This window comes from Chionomys nivalis, chromosome 7 (assembly GCF_950005125.1).
Source record: "Chionomys nivalis chromosome 7, mChiNiv1.1, whole genome shotgun sequence".
NCBI lineage: Eukaryota > Metazoa > Chordata > Mammalia > Rodentia > Cricetidae > Chionomys > Chionomys nivalis.
Genome location: NC_080092.1, coordinates 52576296 through 52592954, shown reverse-complemented (window position 1 = coordinate 52592954; position 16659 = coordinate 52576296). Strand labels below are relative to the sequence as shown.

At 46.4% G+C, this 16659-nt stretch overlaps 1 protein-coding gene across 2 annotated transcripts in view; it reads left to right on the top strand.

The window, feature by feature from the left end:
* Positions 1 to 16659, top strand: part of Nlrp1 (NLR family pyrin domain containing 1) — a 30562-nt gene that overhangs the window by 8868 nt on the left and 5035 nt on the right. For both annotated transcript variants that reach the window (XM_057776450.1, XM_057776451.1), the window contains exons 5-12: positions 845 to 1015; positions 2202 to 2372; positions 5446 to 5796; positions 6851 to 7021; positions 9603 to 9694; positions 10313 to 10484; positions 14035 to 14258; positions 15923 to 16182. In XM_057776450.1, coding sequence (XP_057632433.1) covers positions 845 to 1015; positions 2202 to 2372; positions 5446 to 5796; positions 6851 to 7021; positions 9603 to 9694; positions 10313 to 10484; positions 14035 to 14258; positions 15923 to 16182 — 1612 coding nt within the window. The remainder of the gene's footprint in view (positions 1 to 844; positions 1016 to 2201; positions 2373 to 5445; positions 5797 to 6850; positions 7022 to 9602; positions 9695 to 10312; positions 10485 to 14034; positions 14259 to 15922; positions 16183 to 16659) is intronic.

The window sequence follows — 16659 nt, the reverse complement described above, 5'->3', positions numbered from 1 at the left end:
GAAAGGAGACAGGTATATACATGTCAAAGAAAATAAGACTGCCGGACGGTGGTGGAGGCGATCTCTGTGAGTTCGAGGCCAGCCTGGTCTACAAGAGCTAGTTCCAGGACAGAAACCAAAAGCTACGGAGAAACCCTGTCTCAAAAAATCCAAAAAAAAAAAAAAAAAAAAAAAAGAAAGAAAAAGAAAATAAGACTGAACTACCAATGTCTTCCCTGTGTCATGTCCTGTACTAGGCACTGGTATTATTAAAAAAAAAAAAATGCCACCCATCTGTCTATGCCCTCAAGGAACACCTAGACTGAAATGGAAACAGAACACAAAACAAGCACACAGCATGCTATGCTAAAGACCATAGGCATAGAGGTTGGTCTGTCCTGAGGATGGCACATTGAAACTGTCTTAGTCAGTGTTCTGTTGCTGTAAAGAGATGCCACGACCTCAGCAACTCATAAAAGAAAGCACATTGACTTGGGGCTGGCTTACACTTAGAGGTTTAGTCCATTATATCATGGTGGGAAGCATGGTACATGTAGACAGACATGGTGCTGGAGAAATACTGGAGAGTTCTACATCCAGATCTGAAGGCAGCAGGAAGAGAGAGACACTGGGCCAGGCTTGAGCACTTGAAACCCCAAAGCCCACCCAGAGTGAACACTTCCTCCAAAAAGGCCACACCTCCGAATAGTAACACTCCCTAGTGACCAAGAATTCAAATCTGTGAGCTTTGGGGAACATTCTTGTTCAAACCTCCACAGAAGCCTCTCACTGTGCAGTGTGTGTCTGTCCACTTCAGACTATGCATAAGCAATTCACATCCCTCCTTTCCCTTTCTTTCCTTCAGGTCTAGGTGGACCCCGGTCACTAATGCCACTTGGCAGGTTTTCTTCTCCACTCTTGAGTTCACAGGAAGCCTGGAGGAGCTGGACTTAAGTGGGAATCCAATGAGCTACTCTGCAGTGCAGAGTCTCTGTAGGATGCTGAGACACGCTGAATGTCACCTAAAGACATTGTGGTGAGTCTGCCCTGGATTCTCCCCTGAATGGCAGGAGAACAAAGGCAAAAAATGAGACTAGGTTGAGGATTAGGATTCATCAAACATTCACTGAACCCGTTTGACCACATTCATGATATCAGACTTGCTATTGAAACAAACAAATGGGATTTCTTGGGGATCCTGAAAGACTGACATTCAGCAAGGACCCCCACTAGCTATTGCTAACAACAGGCCCATGAGGGCTCCAGTGGAGCAAACATCCTGAGGAAGTGGCTGCAGGAGAGCTGAAGAGCATAGAGGAGGAGGCTAAATGAAGCAGAGGGAAGAAAGCTCCAGGCCAGGGAATGTCATCCCCCATTACCTCCTGCTCTCTGCCCTTCTACTCTATGGACTCCATCTTGACTAGGATTTCACATGACAAGTGAGATCACGCCCTAGTCTATGTCTTCATAGACTGTTTCACTTTTGCATGGTTCTTGGGACACACTAGTGGGATGCTCTGGATTTCACAGCACTTGGCCCTCCTTGCCCCAACAACAACAGAGGAGTAAACCTCTAATTATATACCATTGATCCTGAAGCTCAGCTATGAGACACATTGAATTTTCCACCCTGATAAGACATGGAAAGACAGAGATGTAGCACAGATGCCAGCTGCAGACAAGGCCCTGGCCTGAGCAACGCATACTCCAGATCCCAATATGTACTGGGGAGCCCAAGACAGGCTCTCGGGTCCAAACAAACCTGCCATACTCCCTTTCACCTTCTATTCTTATGCAAGAAACTCATTGGTTTATTGTCTGGCCTATCAATGACCTTAATATTGAAACTACCTAAACATCCTATATTCATTGTCTCTGGTTATTTAGCTAGGTCAATGTAGCCTATTAAACTTGGGTATACAATGTAGGTCAATTAAACTCGGGTATACCCATTGGACATTGGATAAAGTATATGTATATAGTTAGTGTGGTGGATAGGAGGATTGGTATAAATCTTACTAAGAATGAGAAGCAAAGGTGGTTTGCATCCTCAGGGATAACTTAGGTGCAAAAGGAAAACTAAAACTTTGAAAGTTTCTATAAGCCAAGGATGCCGCAATTTCCCTTTAATGAGGACTTGCAGGTACCAGAAAGGGAGACCCAGTCCCCACTATCCAGAGGAGTGAACTCTCAGCAAATGACAGAGTGCATCTCTCCTGCAGGCTGGTCAGCTGTGGCATCACAGCCAGCAGCTGTGGGGATCTGGCCTCCGTGCTGAGCACCAACTGCAGCCTGACTGAGCTGGACCTGCAGCTGAATGACCTGGGCGACCAAGGGGTGAAGCTGCTGTGTGAGGGGCTCAGGAATCCTGCCTGCAACCTCAGAATCCTGAGGTAAGACCCTGGGGGATCTCTTCTGCCAGGAGACCAGGGAGGGCAGAAGATGGGGTACCAAAGGATCAGATGTGGAAAAGAAAGGGACAGATAATGCATAGTCAGCCTGGCTCCTGACCAGCTTCTGCCACTTATACCATGGCTTAGCAAGTCCCTGTGTTTCCCAACTTAATTTCCTCATCTATTAAGTGGTAGTGTCATACCCTCCTTGCATATTGTAATGATATAAAATATACATATATATAAACAAATATAATAACAGTTGGGCAGCCGGGTACTGTGGAATCATATTTCTTAATGAGGCTACAGGTTGGTGGCATGGGTGGGGCAAAGATGCCCCCTTACTCCTTGCCCCTCACCCCTTGCTGTCTGCAACAGACAAGGGAACAAGGGAGCTGACCCTTCGCCTTACCAGTTACAGCACTCAGGAAAGTGTGCCCAGCTCCTCGCCTGGGTAGCACAGCAGAACTGACCCTGTTGGTGGAGGCAGAGGTGTGCTAGCCCTGAGGATGGAAGAATGGGATCCACAGCCCCCTCATCTGTCATGTGGTAGTGAGGGGAATGGAAAGATGCCCTCCACTCTTGGCCCTACCACCTTTGGTGGCTGAGGGAGCTGTCCCTCCCCCTTACCATTGGCAGCACTCAGGCAAGTGAGCCCTGAACCTTACCTGGGCGGCACAATAGAGCTCACCCTCTTGACTGGGGTGCAGATGAGCCAGCCCTGTAAAGGTGAACATGGGAGATCTGGTCCCTCCCCTCATCTTCCATATAGTAGTGTAGGCAGGGAGAGATGCCCTCCCCACGCAGTGGGAGAGTTGACCTTGATGGTGTAGATGTAGATGTGGGAGGGCCAATCCTGAGAGCCTGAAAGCAGGAGAAATGGCCCCAGCCCTTGCTCATTGCTGCAAGAGGTGAACTAGCCAGGGCAAGTTGGAGAGCTCCCCGTGGTGGTGAGGACAAGGGAGAGCTGACAGGCTGACCAACTCTGATAGAACCCATCCCAGAACCAGGGTTATGAGCTGGCCCAGCACAACATCCATCCCATCTGTGATTTACTGGAGCATGTGAAGAGACTGGTCCTGTAGACACAAAACTGCAGGGTCTCCACAGCACAGAACAACAACATGATAACCAAGAGGAGTCCCAGTGAGGCCCCAGCATCGATAGTGCAGCAGAAACCAGAGGCCTTGAACCAGACCAATGACTCTTTGCAATGAACACTTGCAAATAAAGATGTATGAATAAAAGGGTAACTTGTGACTCACTGTGTCACCCTAAAGTATGTATGATGAGATTTATTTTTCCTTTTTTTATTTAGCCCTAAAATTTTTATTCTATTTTCAGAGGGAGGTTGCAAGGACAGAGGGTAGATACAAAGGTATGGGGAAATTAATAGAATCGAGATGCATGATGTGAAAGACACAAAGAATAAATTAAAAGAAAGCTAAAAAGGAGGCCGCATGTTCACAGGGTTTCACTTTGCTCCATGGTAGCTCATTCACTCAGTCACTCAGTCACTCATTCATTCCTTCATATCAAGCCCCTGTGATCCCAGCACTGGTCCAGGTCCGGAGGGATCCAGGCACAAGCACACATGGCTCTGTCCTCCGGAAGCTGGGTGGGAAGAGACAGATCATGTGATTCAGCATTGACACGCTCTGCTGAAGGCTGCCGAGTCAATAGTATTGTGAGAGTGTAAGGCTGTGGGAGGGGAGACTACACTGAAGGGTCCGTGGGGGCCTCTCTAAGGCCAACCTGGGGACAGCCGACAAATCAGAGTAGGGGAAGACCCTGAAACAAAAGGAGGCCAATGGCCTGGGCAGACTTAGAGCCTTGAAGGGGCTTGAGTCGGCCCTGTGTGGCTGAAATGGAGTTGTCTCCGGCCATAGATTTGCATGCAAACTAGAAACGCGTACAATGTCCTTCTCTACTTCCATGTATCCAGGTTCCTCTCCCTTCCCCAGCTTGAGCTAGAGGAACACTCCGTACAGTTCCTGGCCAGAGTCCTTTGGTGCTTACATTTGGCAGAGGGTCCAAGTAGGCTATGACCTGTGGTTTTCCCCACCCCCAGGACCACCACTTCTACTTTGAAACCTAAAGAAACAGTTAGAGCAGGGTATGGTGCTGAAGAGTCTGCTTTTGGCCTCTCTGTGAAAAATGGCCCATCCAGCTTACACCCCGAATCTCTCCCGCCTACTGATGAGCCTTTCCAGGGGGGGCCTCTGCCACAGGTCTGCTTTAGGACACATCTCGATGACTTGTCAAATCTTAGCTGCCTCCTTCACTACTGGAGTCAGGAACAAACTTCAGCTTCAATGGCTCTATCTCCCTCCCCAGAGAGAACTGGAATGGTGACATTGCACAGCCTCTCACAAGTGTGGGATTCTTTCCTCTCCTGCTTGTCCTTGCTTCACAGCGGGCTGAGAGGGAGTGCTGGTGTCCCTGGTTATGGACATGGAGGCCCAGAGAAGGTGGCATTTCTCCTAAACCAACAGAAGCTCTGGAACTTGAAGCCTGAATGCAATCCAGGGTCTGGGGTGTGGCTGGAGAGAGAACGCTCACGTGCGAGAACAAGACTTCCATCTCCAGCACTGAAATGGGGGTGAAGGAATTCTCACAAAATCCTAGAACACAGATATGCTATATTCTCTTTAAACAACTGTCCAGAGTCCCTTCTGTGACAAAGCCACAACCCCAACCACTGGGATGCTGATGGCTGCCAATAAGAACCACCTCATCCAGTCATGTCCCCTTCATAGGATGGTCCATATCCAGAGTCTGACCCATGTAGGAGTATAAAAAGTCAACTCTAGACAGCTCCAAAGGCCATCATCCCAGTTCAGATATGCCTGCAATCTGGCTAAGACCTCACTGACACAACATCATGGCCACATCTGTCTCTCTCATGGCGACTGGCCTCTCCTCTCTATCCTGGTGTTAGTCAAAGAACACACCCCAATAAGCTCCTTCACTGGCTTTATCTCAGAACTAATTCTGAGGAACCTAACTGTGACAGAGTCTTTCATGCTCCCTAGTGTACCCCAGGACAATATGGCTTCCCTTGTGCTTGCAGGCTGGACTCGAGCTCTCTAAATGACCAGGTGATGGAAGAACTTAAGGCTCTGAAGGAAGAGAATCCCAAGCTGCTCGTCCAGAGCACACTGGACTCGAGCTCTCTGAATGACCAGGTGATGGAAGAACTTAAGGCTCTGAAGGAAGAGAATCCCAAGCTGCTCGTCCAGAGCACACTGGACTCGAGCTCTCTGAATGACCAGGTGATGGAAGAACTTAAGGCTCTGAAGGAAGAGAATCCCAAGCTGCTCGTCCAGAGCACACTGGACTCGAGCTCTCTGAATGACCAGGTGATGGAAGAACTTAAGGCTCTGAAGGAAGAGAATCCCAAGCCGCTCGTCCAGAGCACACGGTAAGGAGTGGCCCAAACTGAGATCCTAGGTCTGGTCTAGAGCTCAGAGATGATAAAATGGCCCTGGGGTGGCAGGAGAGACAAATCAAAACAGGTAGGTTGTTTTGATTTCATTTGTGTTGGTTTTATTCATTTGGTGCTTGGTGAAAATGGGATCATACAACCTGCCTCTTAAGTCCCTCCATGGGAATGGAGAAGATTTAAAAAAAAAAAAAAAAAAAGTAAATGAGTGGAGAGTCCTTTGCGCACAGCATAGTGTCATAAGTAGCCACCAGTTCCACAGTGGACCCAGAACACTGGAGCAATGAAGTCACCACAGATGGGAGATAAAGACACTGATGTTTGGTATTTGCAGCCGGAAGACCAGTTTTCAAGGCTGCTTCAGGGTGGTAAAGAAAATGCCACAGAGTAGCAAAGGCTTCAGGAAACCTTTTTGTTTGAAGGCCTTTAGGAAAGGAGCGCGAGCATTCTAATGGTAACTTTCTGTAGTCTCTCATTTGCTCTCTTTTCTCATCTAGACTCCATTTTCTCATGGTGACTTCAGGCTCTTCTTTATCTCAACTGCTATATATAATCAACAGGAGTTACATTTTAAGGTTGCACTTCAGTAAATGATAAGAAACCTAGCCATCCTGATACATACAATTAATAAATCTCAACTTCTTAGTTGATTATAAACTGCAGCTGGAAATAAAGAATCATTCATTACGTTATCTATCATTTTGTGCTTAGCGGAAATGCCAGGCTTTCTAGAAGTGTTTATATAAAAAGAGCTGTGTTGTAAATGCTTTGGTAGGAACCTAGGTTTGCCTTAATTTTCTTAATATGAGCTCACTAGGGCATTCACTAATAACACACTAAAAATAGAAGTGATTGGCTTTTGGTGTCTTGAGACAGGGTTTCTCTGTAGATTTGGGGCCTATCCCAGAACTAGCTCTTGTAGACCAGGCTGGCCTCAAACTCACAGAGATCCACCTGCCTCTGCCTTCCGAGTGCTGGAATTAAAGGTATGTACCACCACTGCCCAGCTGAGAAATCACATCTTAACCCACAGGCAGGAAGCAGAGAGGGAACTGGAACAACCAGAGTCTTTGAAACCGCAAAGCCCACCTCCCAGTGATGAACTCCTTGCAGCAAGGCCGCTGCTCCCAGACAGCACCGCCAGCGGGAGACCAAGTGTTCAGTGCTGTAGACTATGGAAGACCTCTCACTCAGACTGCCATAGGTATTAAAAGCATGCGCCACCACTACCTGGCAAAAGTGTTTTTAATCTTGAAATGTATTTTCTTATCCTGTCTGTAACTTATTTCTCTTTGTTTGTTTTTTGAGGCAAGGTCTCTCTGTGTAGCCCTAGCAGTACTAGAACTTGCTCTGTAGACCAGGCTGACCTTAACTCAAAGAGCTCTGCCTTATTCTGCCTCTGCTTCCCAAGTGCAAGTGCTGGGATTAAAGGCGTGCGCTACAGCCACCCAGCGTGTGTGTAACTTCTGATTACCTAAGAACACCTACAGTCCTCATTGGGCATTACAGAGTCAAGTCATTTTCTGTAGCCTTGGACAGTCAAACTGAGGTCAGGAATGGACTAAATCATTTCCCAGCTAAATCCCTGGACTCTTTTGTATTTACAACCTATCCAGAGGGCTCAGTATGTCCCTGTGAACTAGACTGAGATTTCAGCGAGTGAATGTCCTAAAATCCATTAGCAAGGCAGCCTGGTCTTAATCTAAAGGTTTACTTTGAAATCTTAAATTAGTCATTTAGAGTTGGGGAGATGCAACAGTTTTCTTATGTCAGCCTAAGCTCTGAATTTAAACAGTTCTCAGTAAATTAAAATTCCTGACTACTGTAGAAATTCCTTGTATTGAATTTATTCATCAAACTCTTTGCAAGTTAACATTATAGATATAAAATAAGTAATACAGCTTAGTGAGGGGTCATCTTTTAGACAGCCCACAGAATAAATGCCCACAAGATTGAGATGTAATCATGAGCTCACTCATTAAAGTACAGGTATTGAGGAGATTTCACAACTGGTTTTGCACATGTTAAATTACAGACAGAAGCAAACAGTATTCAGAGTCTGTGGCCTTGTAAGCCTTACTTGAAATGGGCTTCCACCAGCAGAGAATTATTTATCTGGTCAGTTGATATCTAAATTATTAATTGTCATCTGCTATATTATGCCATGGACCATGGCAGTTTGGGATTGGGAAGCTCACTGGTTAGAAATACAATTTTCTGTCTGTGTGTATGCCTACAAGCCAGAAGAGGGCACCAGACCTCATTACAGATGGTTGTGAGCCACCATGTGGTTGCTGGGAATTGAACTCAGGACCTTTGGAAGACGAGGCAATGCTCTTAACCACTGAGTCATCTCTCCAGCCTCACTTCCTTCTCTTAAAAAGGACTCAGGTTCAGTTCTCAGCACCCAAATGGTGGTTCACAACCATCTGCAAGTCCAGTTCGGAGCCTCCAAGACCCTCTTCTGGCCTCCATGGTCACCAGGCACACATGAGCTACACAGACACATGAGCAGACAAACAATCATACACATAAAATTAAAAAGGAGCCACAGCTTCTCAAAGCCCACTCCAGACCAATTGATTTAGAATCTGGGAGTGAACCAGCTTCCGCCAATAGGATCTCTGATTTAGCAGGTCATCCGGATGGCATCCATGCACACTGAATTTGAAAGCCACTAGTCTAGATCACGAAAAAAGGCAGCATAGTTGGGGCTGGAGGGTGACAGGGCTGTGGCAACACCTTTGCACTTTGCTAAGCACTTCCTGCTTTCTTCTAAGAAGCAGAGGAGAGCCATTTCAGGTGTCAGCACTGAAGGGACATCAACTACCTTACAGAAACTGTGCTAGAGAAGGGTGAGAGCAGGGGCAGCGAGACCTGTCGGAGAATGATGCGGTGGTTCAGGCCACCATGTTCATTCTCTCTCTCTCTCTCTCTCTCTCTCTCTCTCTCTCTCTCTCTCTCTCTCTCTCTCTCGGACATGGGTGACATCTGTGAAGGTGGAGAGTAGAGAACAGAAAGGACAGAAGCTTGAGAGGTGCTGTCAGGGTGGGTGAATGTCTTAATTCCTCTTGACTGGATACATTGAAAAGAATGAGATTATTTGCTAGAGTTCTAAAGACTGAGGAGTGTCCAACTGTGGGCTCTGCATCTAAGGAATTATTCCTTGTTTTACTATCCCAGGGCAGAACAGGGAAGGACCAGAGAGCACAATGAGAACAAGAAGCCAAGTTGGCCACAGGACTCTGCTCCTGTGATTACGACACTAACCCATTCACAGAGGCAGAGGCCCTATGCCCCAATACCTCTTACCTCCCCTTCCCAGCACAGGTACATTGAAGATTAACTTAATAGTGAACCTTGATAGACACATTCAAACCACACTGATAAAGAAGGGATCAAGAGGGGCTAGAGAGATGGCTCAGCGATTAAGAGCAATGGCTGCTCTTCCAGAGGTCCTAAGTTCAATTCCCAGAAACCACATGGTGGCTCACAACCATCTATAATAGGATCCGATACCTTCTTCTGGCATGCAGGTATATGTGGAGAGCACTCATACATAAAAAGTATAAATAAATATTTTTTTAAAAACGGGGATCAAGATGATATCAGTTCTGACATGGGGACCTAGATAGATCTGTGGGAGGGAGATTAAAGAGACGTGCCCTAGAGAAGAATCACGGGCCTTAGTTCAAATTCAGATGAGTTAGATCATAGGTGGGGATGTCTTATAGACAGGCCTAGTTTCCCCTGACATCTAAGAAGAAGAACATCTCTGTGTATAGGAAACCACCTGTGAAGGTCTCTACTCCGGATCTGGATGAAGGAGAAACGAGTGCAGGCCCATCCTCACTCAAGCGACAGAAGCTACAGTTAGGTATGTGAAGGGGCCATACTTGAAGCATCAGGATGGGACCATCATATCTCTACTCTGTCTCTGATATGGGGCAAAACAGGTTCCCTACTGAAAAGAGAAACACCTTCTTGCAAAACCTGCTTTCTTCTCTCGCAGCATCAGGGTCCAGTGCTATACCTCACACATGTCTGGGTTATGCTTCTGACTCTATACCAGGGAACCATGTCCATTGTCAGAGGGTAAGGCCTGGAACTCACCTATCCAGCACTGCCCAGTCATCTTCTTTCAACCTGTCTCTGGAGAAATGCTGGAGAGAGGAACAATGGGCCACAGGGAAGGAGGCAGGGCCTTAGGCAGAAGCAGGTGCCAAGGTTTGGGGGGTGGTCCTCAGAAGGTAAGCTGTGAAAACAAGAAAAAAGGAGATAGATGCAGGAAGGAAGGGGAAGAAGGAGGGCTGACAAGGAGAGTGAGAGAAAACTGAAAGAAACAGAGAAGCCCCAGGAGCAGGGACAGAGACAGCAGACACATTCCCCGCTGGAGCCAGGTCTCAGGAAGAGTCTAGCCCTAGTCTAGCAGGAGACGGAGGCTGGGGAGACATGCCTGGATGATAAAGCATGACCACTTTCCTACCTCTTCCAGAGGAAGCTCCAAAGCAAGAAGCTCTACCCACGGCACAGCTAAAACTCTCCCACTTGCTTCACACTTTTCCGGGAGACAAGCTCATCGCCTCTCTTAAGATTGAAGATAGCTTCTGGGGTAGCACAGGACCTCTGGCTACTGAGGTGGTTGACAGTGAAAGGAACCTGTACCGGTGAGTGAGCTAGCCTTCTCCATTCCAGTCCCCACAAAGGATTCCAAAGACAGAACACAAACCAGTCTCCCATAGCATGGCCCCTCTCCTTACCAGGCCAGCAGGCAGGGGCAGGGCTGAGACAGTGGGCGTGTCCCTTTTACAGTGGTGAATGTTTCCAAACATTGACAAAAGTAAAGAGCAAAATGCTTCCTCATCCTGTTACCTAGCTTTGCCAGATTCTTTTCAACACTCTCATTCAGTCTCTCTCGTTACTATTACAGCATTTTAAGTCTATGGTATCTGGTGATCTCTCCATAAACATTTCACTAAGAATCCCTCCAAAACTCAAACAAGGTCCTCCATAGCCAGCATGGCACTACATCTAACAGAGCTGACAATCTTTCATTTCAATTAAACAGACTACACCTGGGCTTACATTTGTTCAAGGACATGAAATGTCTTTTTTACAGGTGATTATTTTAATTGCAATGCAATTAATTTATGTTTGGCTTGTCGAGTCTCCTAAATTTCACTTAAACCCTTGTATCCTAATGATCCTGCTCAGCTAACAACCACTGTGTGCCATGAACCCACTAGAAGCTACGAGCATCAGGATGAATATAGCATCCCTGCTCTCCAAGGTCCATAGTCCCATGAGTAATGAGAGACGGTGGCTTCTATTACTTGTTACCTTCTTCCAACATGGTGATGCTCGCTTGTCTAAGCTGGAGAAACTGTCACTCTTGACTTCCTCCCTTGGAAACTGCCTCTTGTCCACCTGCCAGCCACCAAACGGGGAGCCTTTGAGAAAGTCACTAAAAGTCCCAGTAAAGCGTTGTTTCAAGGCCAAAAATTTATCACTAATAGTAACATATGCTCTAACATAGCCTCATTTTTATTTAGTGGGTTTGTGTGAGCACACACAGGCATTTTCAGGCTTGGCATAAAGTGCCTTTACCTGCCGGGCCATCTCTCCAGCCTTAGCCCCTTATAAAGAAATACACTTTTTAAAAATTGCTACAGCCCACAAGACCACACAGTGGGAAGTACAGCTGACAAATCTCTAGACTAACTCACAGGAGTGCTCCAGTGAAGGAAGCCTGATTGGCAAGGCTCCGGGAATACCTGTCTTTTGAGTAGCCGCTGTCATTTCTGTAAACCCTTGTGAAGTCATAGCACCCTCTTTTCCATAGTGGGATTTTTCCCAAAAAACCTCAGCGGTGCACTAATTATTGAGCATAACCCCCTTCCTATGGTAACTGGACGACCTTATCTATCCCATAGCATGGGGCCCTGGTATGAAAGCATTCACTCAAAAAAACCTGTGTCCTCACAGTCAAATCTACATAAAGTTAGTCTCCCACAATCATCCTTTATGGAAGGACATCTGACAAGGAGAGAAACGTTGCAAATAGACCACATTTGGTCTCCAAAGACAGGCACTGACTGAGCAGAGAGAGCAAGTCTGCCCTTACTGATAAGCGTGACCTGGCAGCCCTGAATTCTCTAGCAGCCAACTCAGGAGACTGTAAGCTCCTGGCCTTTATCCTACCCTAACAAGCTATCAATGCTCTGTACTTACCTTTATCTCACTTTCATTTGACACCAGAGCTTAGTCTAGGAAATTAACTGTTTGTGCCTTTACCCTTAGAAATACAGGAAAAATACTTGAATCCCTAAACCAGCCCCAGAGAAAGGAATTCCTTCTCAACTGGGCACCAGCAGGTACAGCGCCCTGCCTCTTAGCCAGGGGCTGGAAAGGGCAGTCTCTGTACTTTACATAACCATGCTTTTCACTTTGATAGAGTGCTAAGAAATTTCCTTTAATTCAGTTAGGAAAAAAAAAACGCCAATACAAAACAAGCACCATCTGCTTCCCTCCTGCGGTGCACTCTGGTTGCCATGGCTACCACAAATCCTGCTTTCCCAGCCACTGCAGAAGGAAGCAGCAGCAGAAGTGCTCAGAGAGTGCAACAGCCCTGCCATGTTTTCTTCCCTTTTTTCCTACACTTATTAATTAGTAAGAAATGTAGTTAGTACATAAAAAGCCCTTTTCTTCTTAGAATTCTATACTAATTTAAAGCTCCCTCCTTAACTAATCTTCCCAGTATCAGATGCCTGGGTGCTCCATAGTCACACCTGCTATGAGACATAAGTAAGCTAACAGACCCCTACTTTGTCAGACTTATCTGTTTTGTGGTTTTGTGAAATGCATGTTTGGGGGATAGAGAGATGGTTCAGCAGTTGAGAGCACTGACTGCTCTTCCAGAGGTCCTGAGTTCAATTCCTAGCAACCATATGGTGGCTCATAACCATGCATAATGAGATCTGGTGTCCTCTCGTGGCCTGCAGGCAGACATACAGGCAGAATGTTGCAGGGGAAGGGCCCACTTGTTTGTCCTGGCCGCAGGGTAGCTTAGCCCTGAAATAACCACACAGAAATTGTACTAATTAAATCCCTGCTTGGCCCATTAGCTCTAGTTTCTTATTGACTAATTCTTACATCTTAATTTAACCCATTTCTATTAATCTGTGTATCGCCACATGGCAGTGGATTACTGGGTAAAATTCCCAGTGTCTGTCTCTGGCAGATCCATGGCATATCTCTGACTCCACCCTTCTTTCTCCCAGCATTCAGTTCTGTCTTCCCGGCCTACCTAAGTTTCTGCCCTATCAACAGGCCCAAAGCAGTTTCTTTATTAACCAATGAAAGCAACACAAAGGCAGAAGGAACTCCTAAACCAGCAGAACACTGTATACATAATAAATAAATCTTTAAAAAAAGAAAAGAAAAGAAATACATGCTTGCTTGGTATCATTATTATTGCCTAAAGAATTGCTAATTGTGTCTGTATGTGTATGTACACATATATGTGTGTATATATACATATATATGTATATATATATGTATGTGTGTATAGGTGTGTGTGTATAAACATATATACTGGAAGCCTTGTGGAGAGTGGAAACTTTTTTCGAAGAATAAAGAAACATGAGTAGGAATAAAGAGACATGAGGAGAAAATGTGTTTGAGCTGATTTGTTCACCCTCAGACCTTTTAGCCAGTTTTCACTCCCTGTAAGCATCCTGTTCTGAATCTTGAAGGGTGCTGAGGCTGAACTCAGAGGACCCTGATTTAAAAAAAAAAAAAAAAAAAAAAAAAAAGAACACCAAGAGCTGAAAATGTAGCCAATCAGTGGAACTCTTGCCTACCATGTAAGTGTATTGAGTTTGACCCCCAGAACTTAAAACACACACACACACACACACACCTATTTCATCACCTTCATCATCATCACAGGAGCAGTTAACTGCACTATGTGTGTGTTACCTGTAAGTTGGCTCTAGATCACTCAGTACCCACAGGTCTACAAGATTGGCTCTATTTACAGATAAGGAAACTAGGAGTCAGAAGGCTAATACTTTGTTCAGGCTCCACACAGAGAGAGCAAAAAAGTCAGGACTCAGAGATTTGACTAAAGATGGTGTGTCCATAGCCCTGGTTCAGACCTGCATCCAGCATGTCAGCAGATCTTGTCCAACTCATGTCTGTTTCTGCATCTTCTAGAGTTCAGTTCCCGATGGCTGGCTCCTATCACTGGCCCAGCACTGGTCTTCGCTTTGTGGTGACAAGGGCAACGATCATAGAGATAGAATTCTGTGCCTGGAGCCAGTTCTTGGGCAAGACTCCCCTGGAGCAGAGTCACATGGTGGCTGGGCCTCTGTTTGACATCAAGGCTGAGCAGGGAGCTGTCGACACTGTGTATCTGCCGCATTTTGTGGCTCTCCAAGGTAACCAAGGGAAGGATAGGCAGGATGGCGGTGGTAGTGGGAGGTCTTCCCGGTCACATAGGAGAATGGAGGATGAGAGAGGGGTGATGAGGAAAGAGCTCATGGCTTTCTTAGAGAGACACAGAGGGTCATGAAGGTAGAGCTTACCTGAAAGAGTCCCTAAGTAGGAACTGGTGTCCTCAGCTGCAATAATTTTAACTCCTTTTATTTTTCTTTGTGTCTCCCAAATCATGCATCTCCATCCCATTCATTTCCCCATTCCTTCATATCTGCTCTCTGCCCATGAAACATCCTCCCACAATTAAATAAAATTTAAGTGGAAAAAATCAGTCTCATCATGTAAGCTTCAGTGTGACACACTGAGTCACACCACATCCACGTATCTTTACTTGCAAGTGTTCATTACAAAGAATCATTGATCTTGTAAGGCCTCTGGTTTCTGCTACACTGTTAATTCTGGGCCTCAGTGGAACTCCTCTCAGATATCCTGTTGGTACCCTGTGTTGAGGAGATCCTTCAGTTCATGTTTACAGAGCCAGTCCCTACACAATGCTCCAGCAGATCACAGATGGGGTGGATGTTGTGCTGGGCCAACTCATAACCCTGGTTCTGGGCCTGGGTTCTTTCAGGGTTGGTCAGCCCTTCAGTTCTCCCTTGTCCTCACCACAGATAAGCTCTCCTGCACTGTCTTGGTGAGTTTGAGTTCTCCCTTTGTGCTGATGAGCAAGGGGTGGGGCCAGTTCTCCTGCTTTCATGTCCATAGGGTCGGATCTCCCACACTTATACCTTCAGGTCAGCTCTACCGTGTTGCCTAGGCAAGGTGCAGGGGAGACTCTCCCAAGTGCTGCAGCTGATGAGGGGCAGGGGCAGCTCTCCCATCTGCCTCAGATATTGGTAGGCAGGGGGTAGGGTGAGAGAGGACATCTCTCCACTGCCTGGGCTACCTATCAGTAGCAATAATAACTGGCATTTCTTAAGTGCTTTTTACATATCGTATCCCTTTGGCTTCTAACAAGAAATGGGATAAATCAAGCTATTTTAAGAGATTTTTCTAAAGATTATGTACCAAGTGAACTAACAAGCAACTGTTAGTACCAAAGTCTGTCAGCATGTGAAAACCATTATCATCCCTACAGGCATGGAGAAGATGGGGGTCACCAGCTTTCATTTGAGAACTGGAGATCCATCAGCTGGGCCTGGGAAATGGAATTTTCCTCCAAGGAATTAGGGGGCCTTTGAGTACAAAGGAATCTACCCAAAGCCTACTGAGCTGCAGGTCAGATTTGGACAGGGATGAATTCACCAAACTGGTAACAATGTCTTTTGAGGTCTCCTGGGAAGGCCAAGATCAAGGTACTAGTGTATTCAGTGTCTAGAAAAGACTATTCTCTTTGTAAATGGCATCTTCTACCTTTTCCCTCAAATGGCAGAAGAGGCCCCTTGACTCTTTCCTAAGCCCATTCAAGAGGGTTCTACATCCATGTCCTCATCACCTCCCTAAAGATCCACCCAAATTCATTCCCCTGGATTAGGATTTTGAGAGGTCAGGGTCATTCATACCTCCCCCAGAAGGTCTCTCTGAGACTGAGTCCTGGGCTTCTGCTATCCCAAGCCTGGCTCAGTCAGGCAGTTAATCTATGTCTTTTGACTCCATTCTTGGACAGGAATTCAGGACACCTCAAACTTCCAAGTGGCCCACTTTCTGAAGGACGGGGTGGTCTTGGAGACGCCAGCCGAAGTGAAGCCACATTGCACAGTTCTAAAAAAACCCAGCTTCTCTACCATAGGAGTGATGCTAAAAATAATCCCTGTCACCCGGCGATTCCTACCCATCACCTCTATCACGTTGCTTTACCATCAACCTCATGCTGAGGAGCACAAATTCCACCTTTACCTCATCCCCAATGACTGCACTATTCGAAAGGTAACACAGAGAACCACAAAGGCCCATCCATGAGACACAATCAGAGAGTATCCCAGTGGGGTCCTCTCCTGGGGGTAAGGGTGGTACTCTAGTGAGCAGTTCCTGGTGTGGGTGAGTGATCTGTCCTCTGCTTAGCTTTGGTCTGGTTCCCTCAACCCCAAGTCTCCCCTGTGTCTTCTGCTCTTTCACTCATCTCTGCACAGCCTTCTATGGCTTCTCTCATGGCATTAGAAGAATGGGGAGGCTCACGTCCAACCTGCAGCCTTTCCCTCCCATTTCTTCTCTGTCAGCAGCTCTATGACCACTGTGAACATGGAACAATCTAGAGTGGGAAGGTCTGTTCAGTACATGGGAAAAAGGGCTGCAGAGGTTTTGTTTCCATCCCCACCACCCTCACCCCCACTTCCGTGCACACACACAAAAGAACCAACATCTCACCTTATTCGATGAGATTATGTAGAGAAGAAATCATTGTCT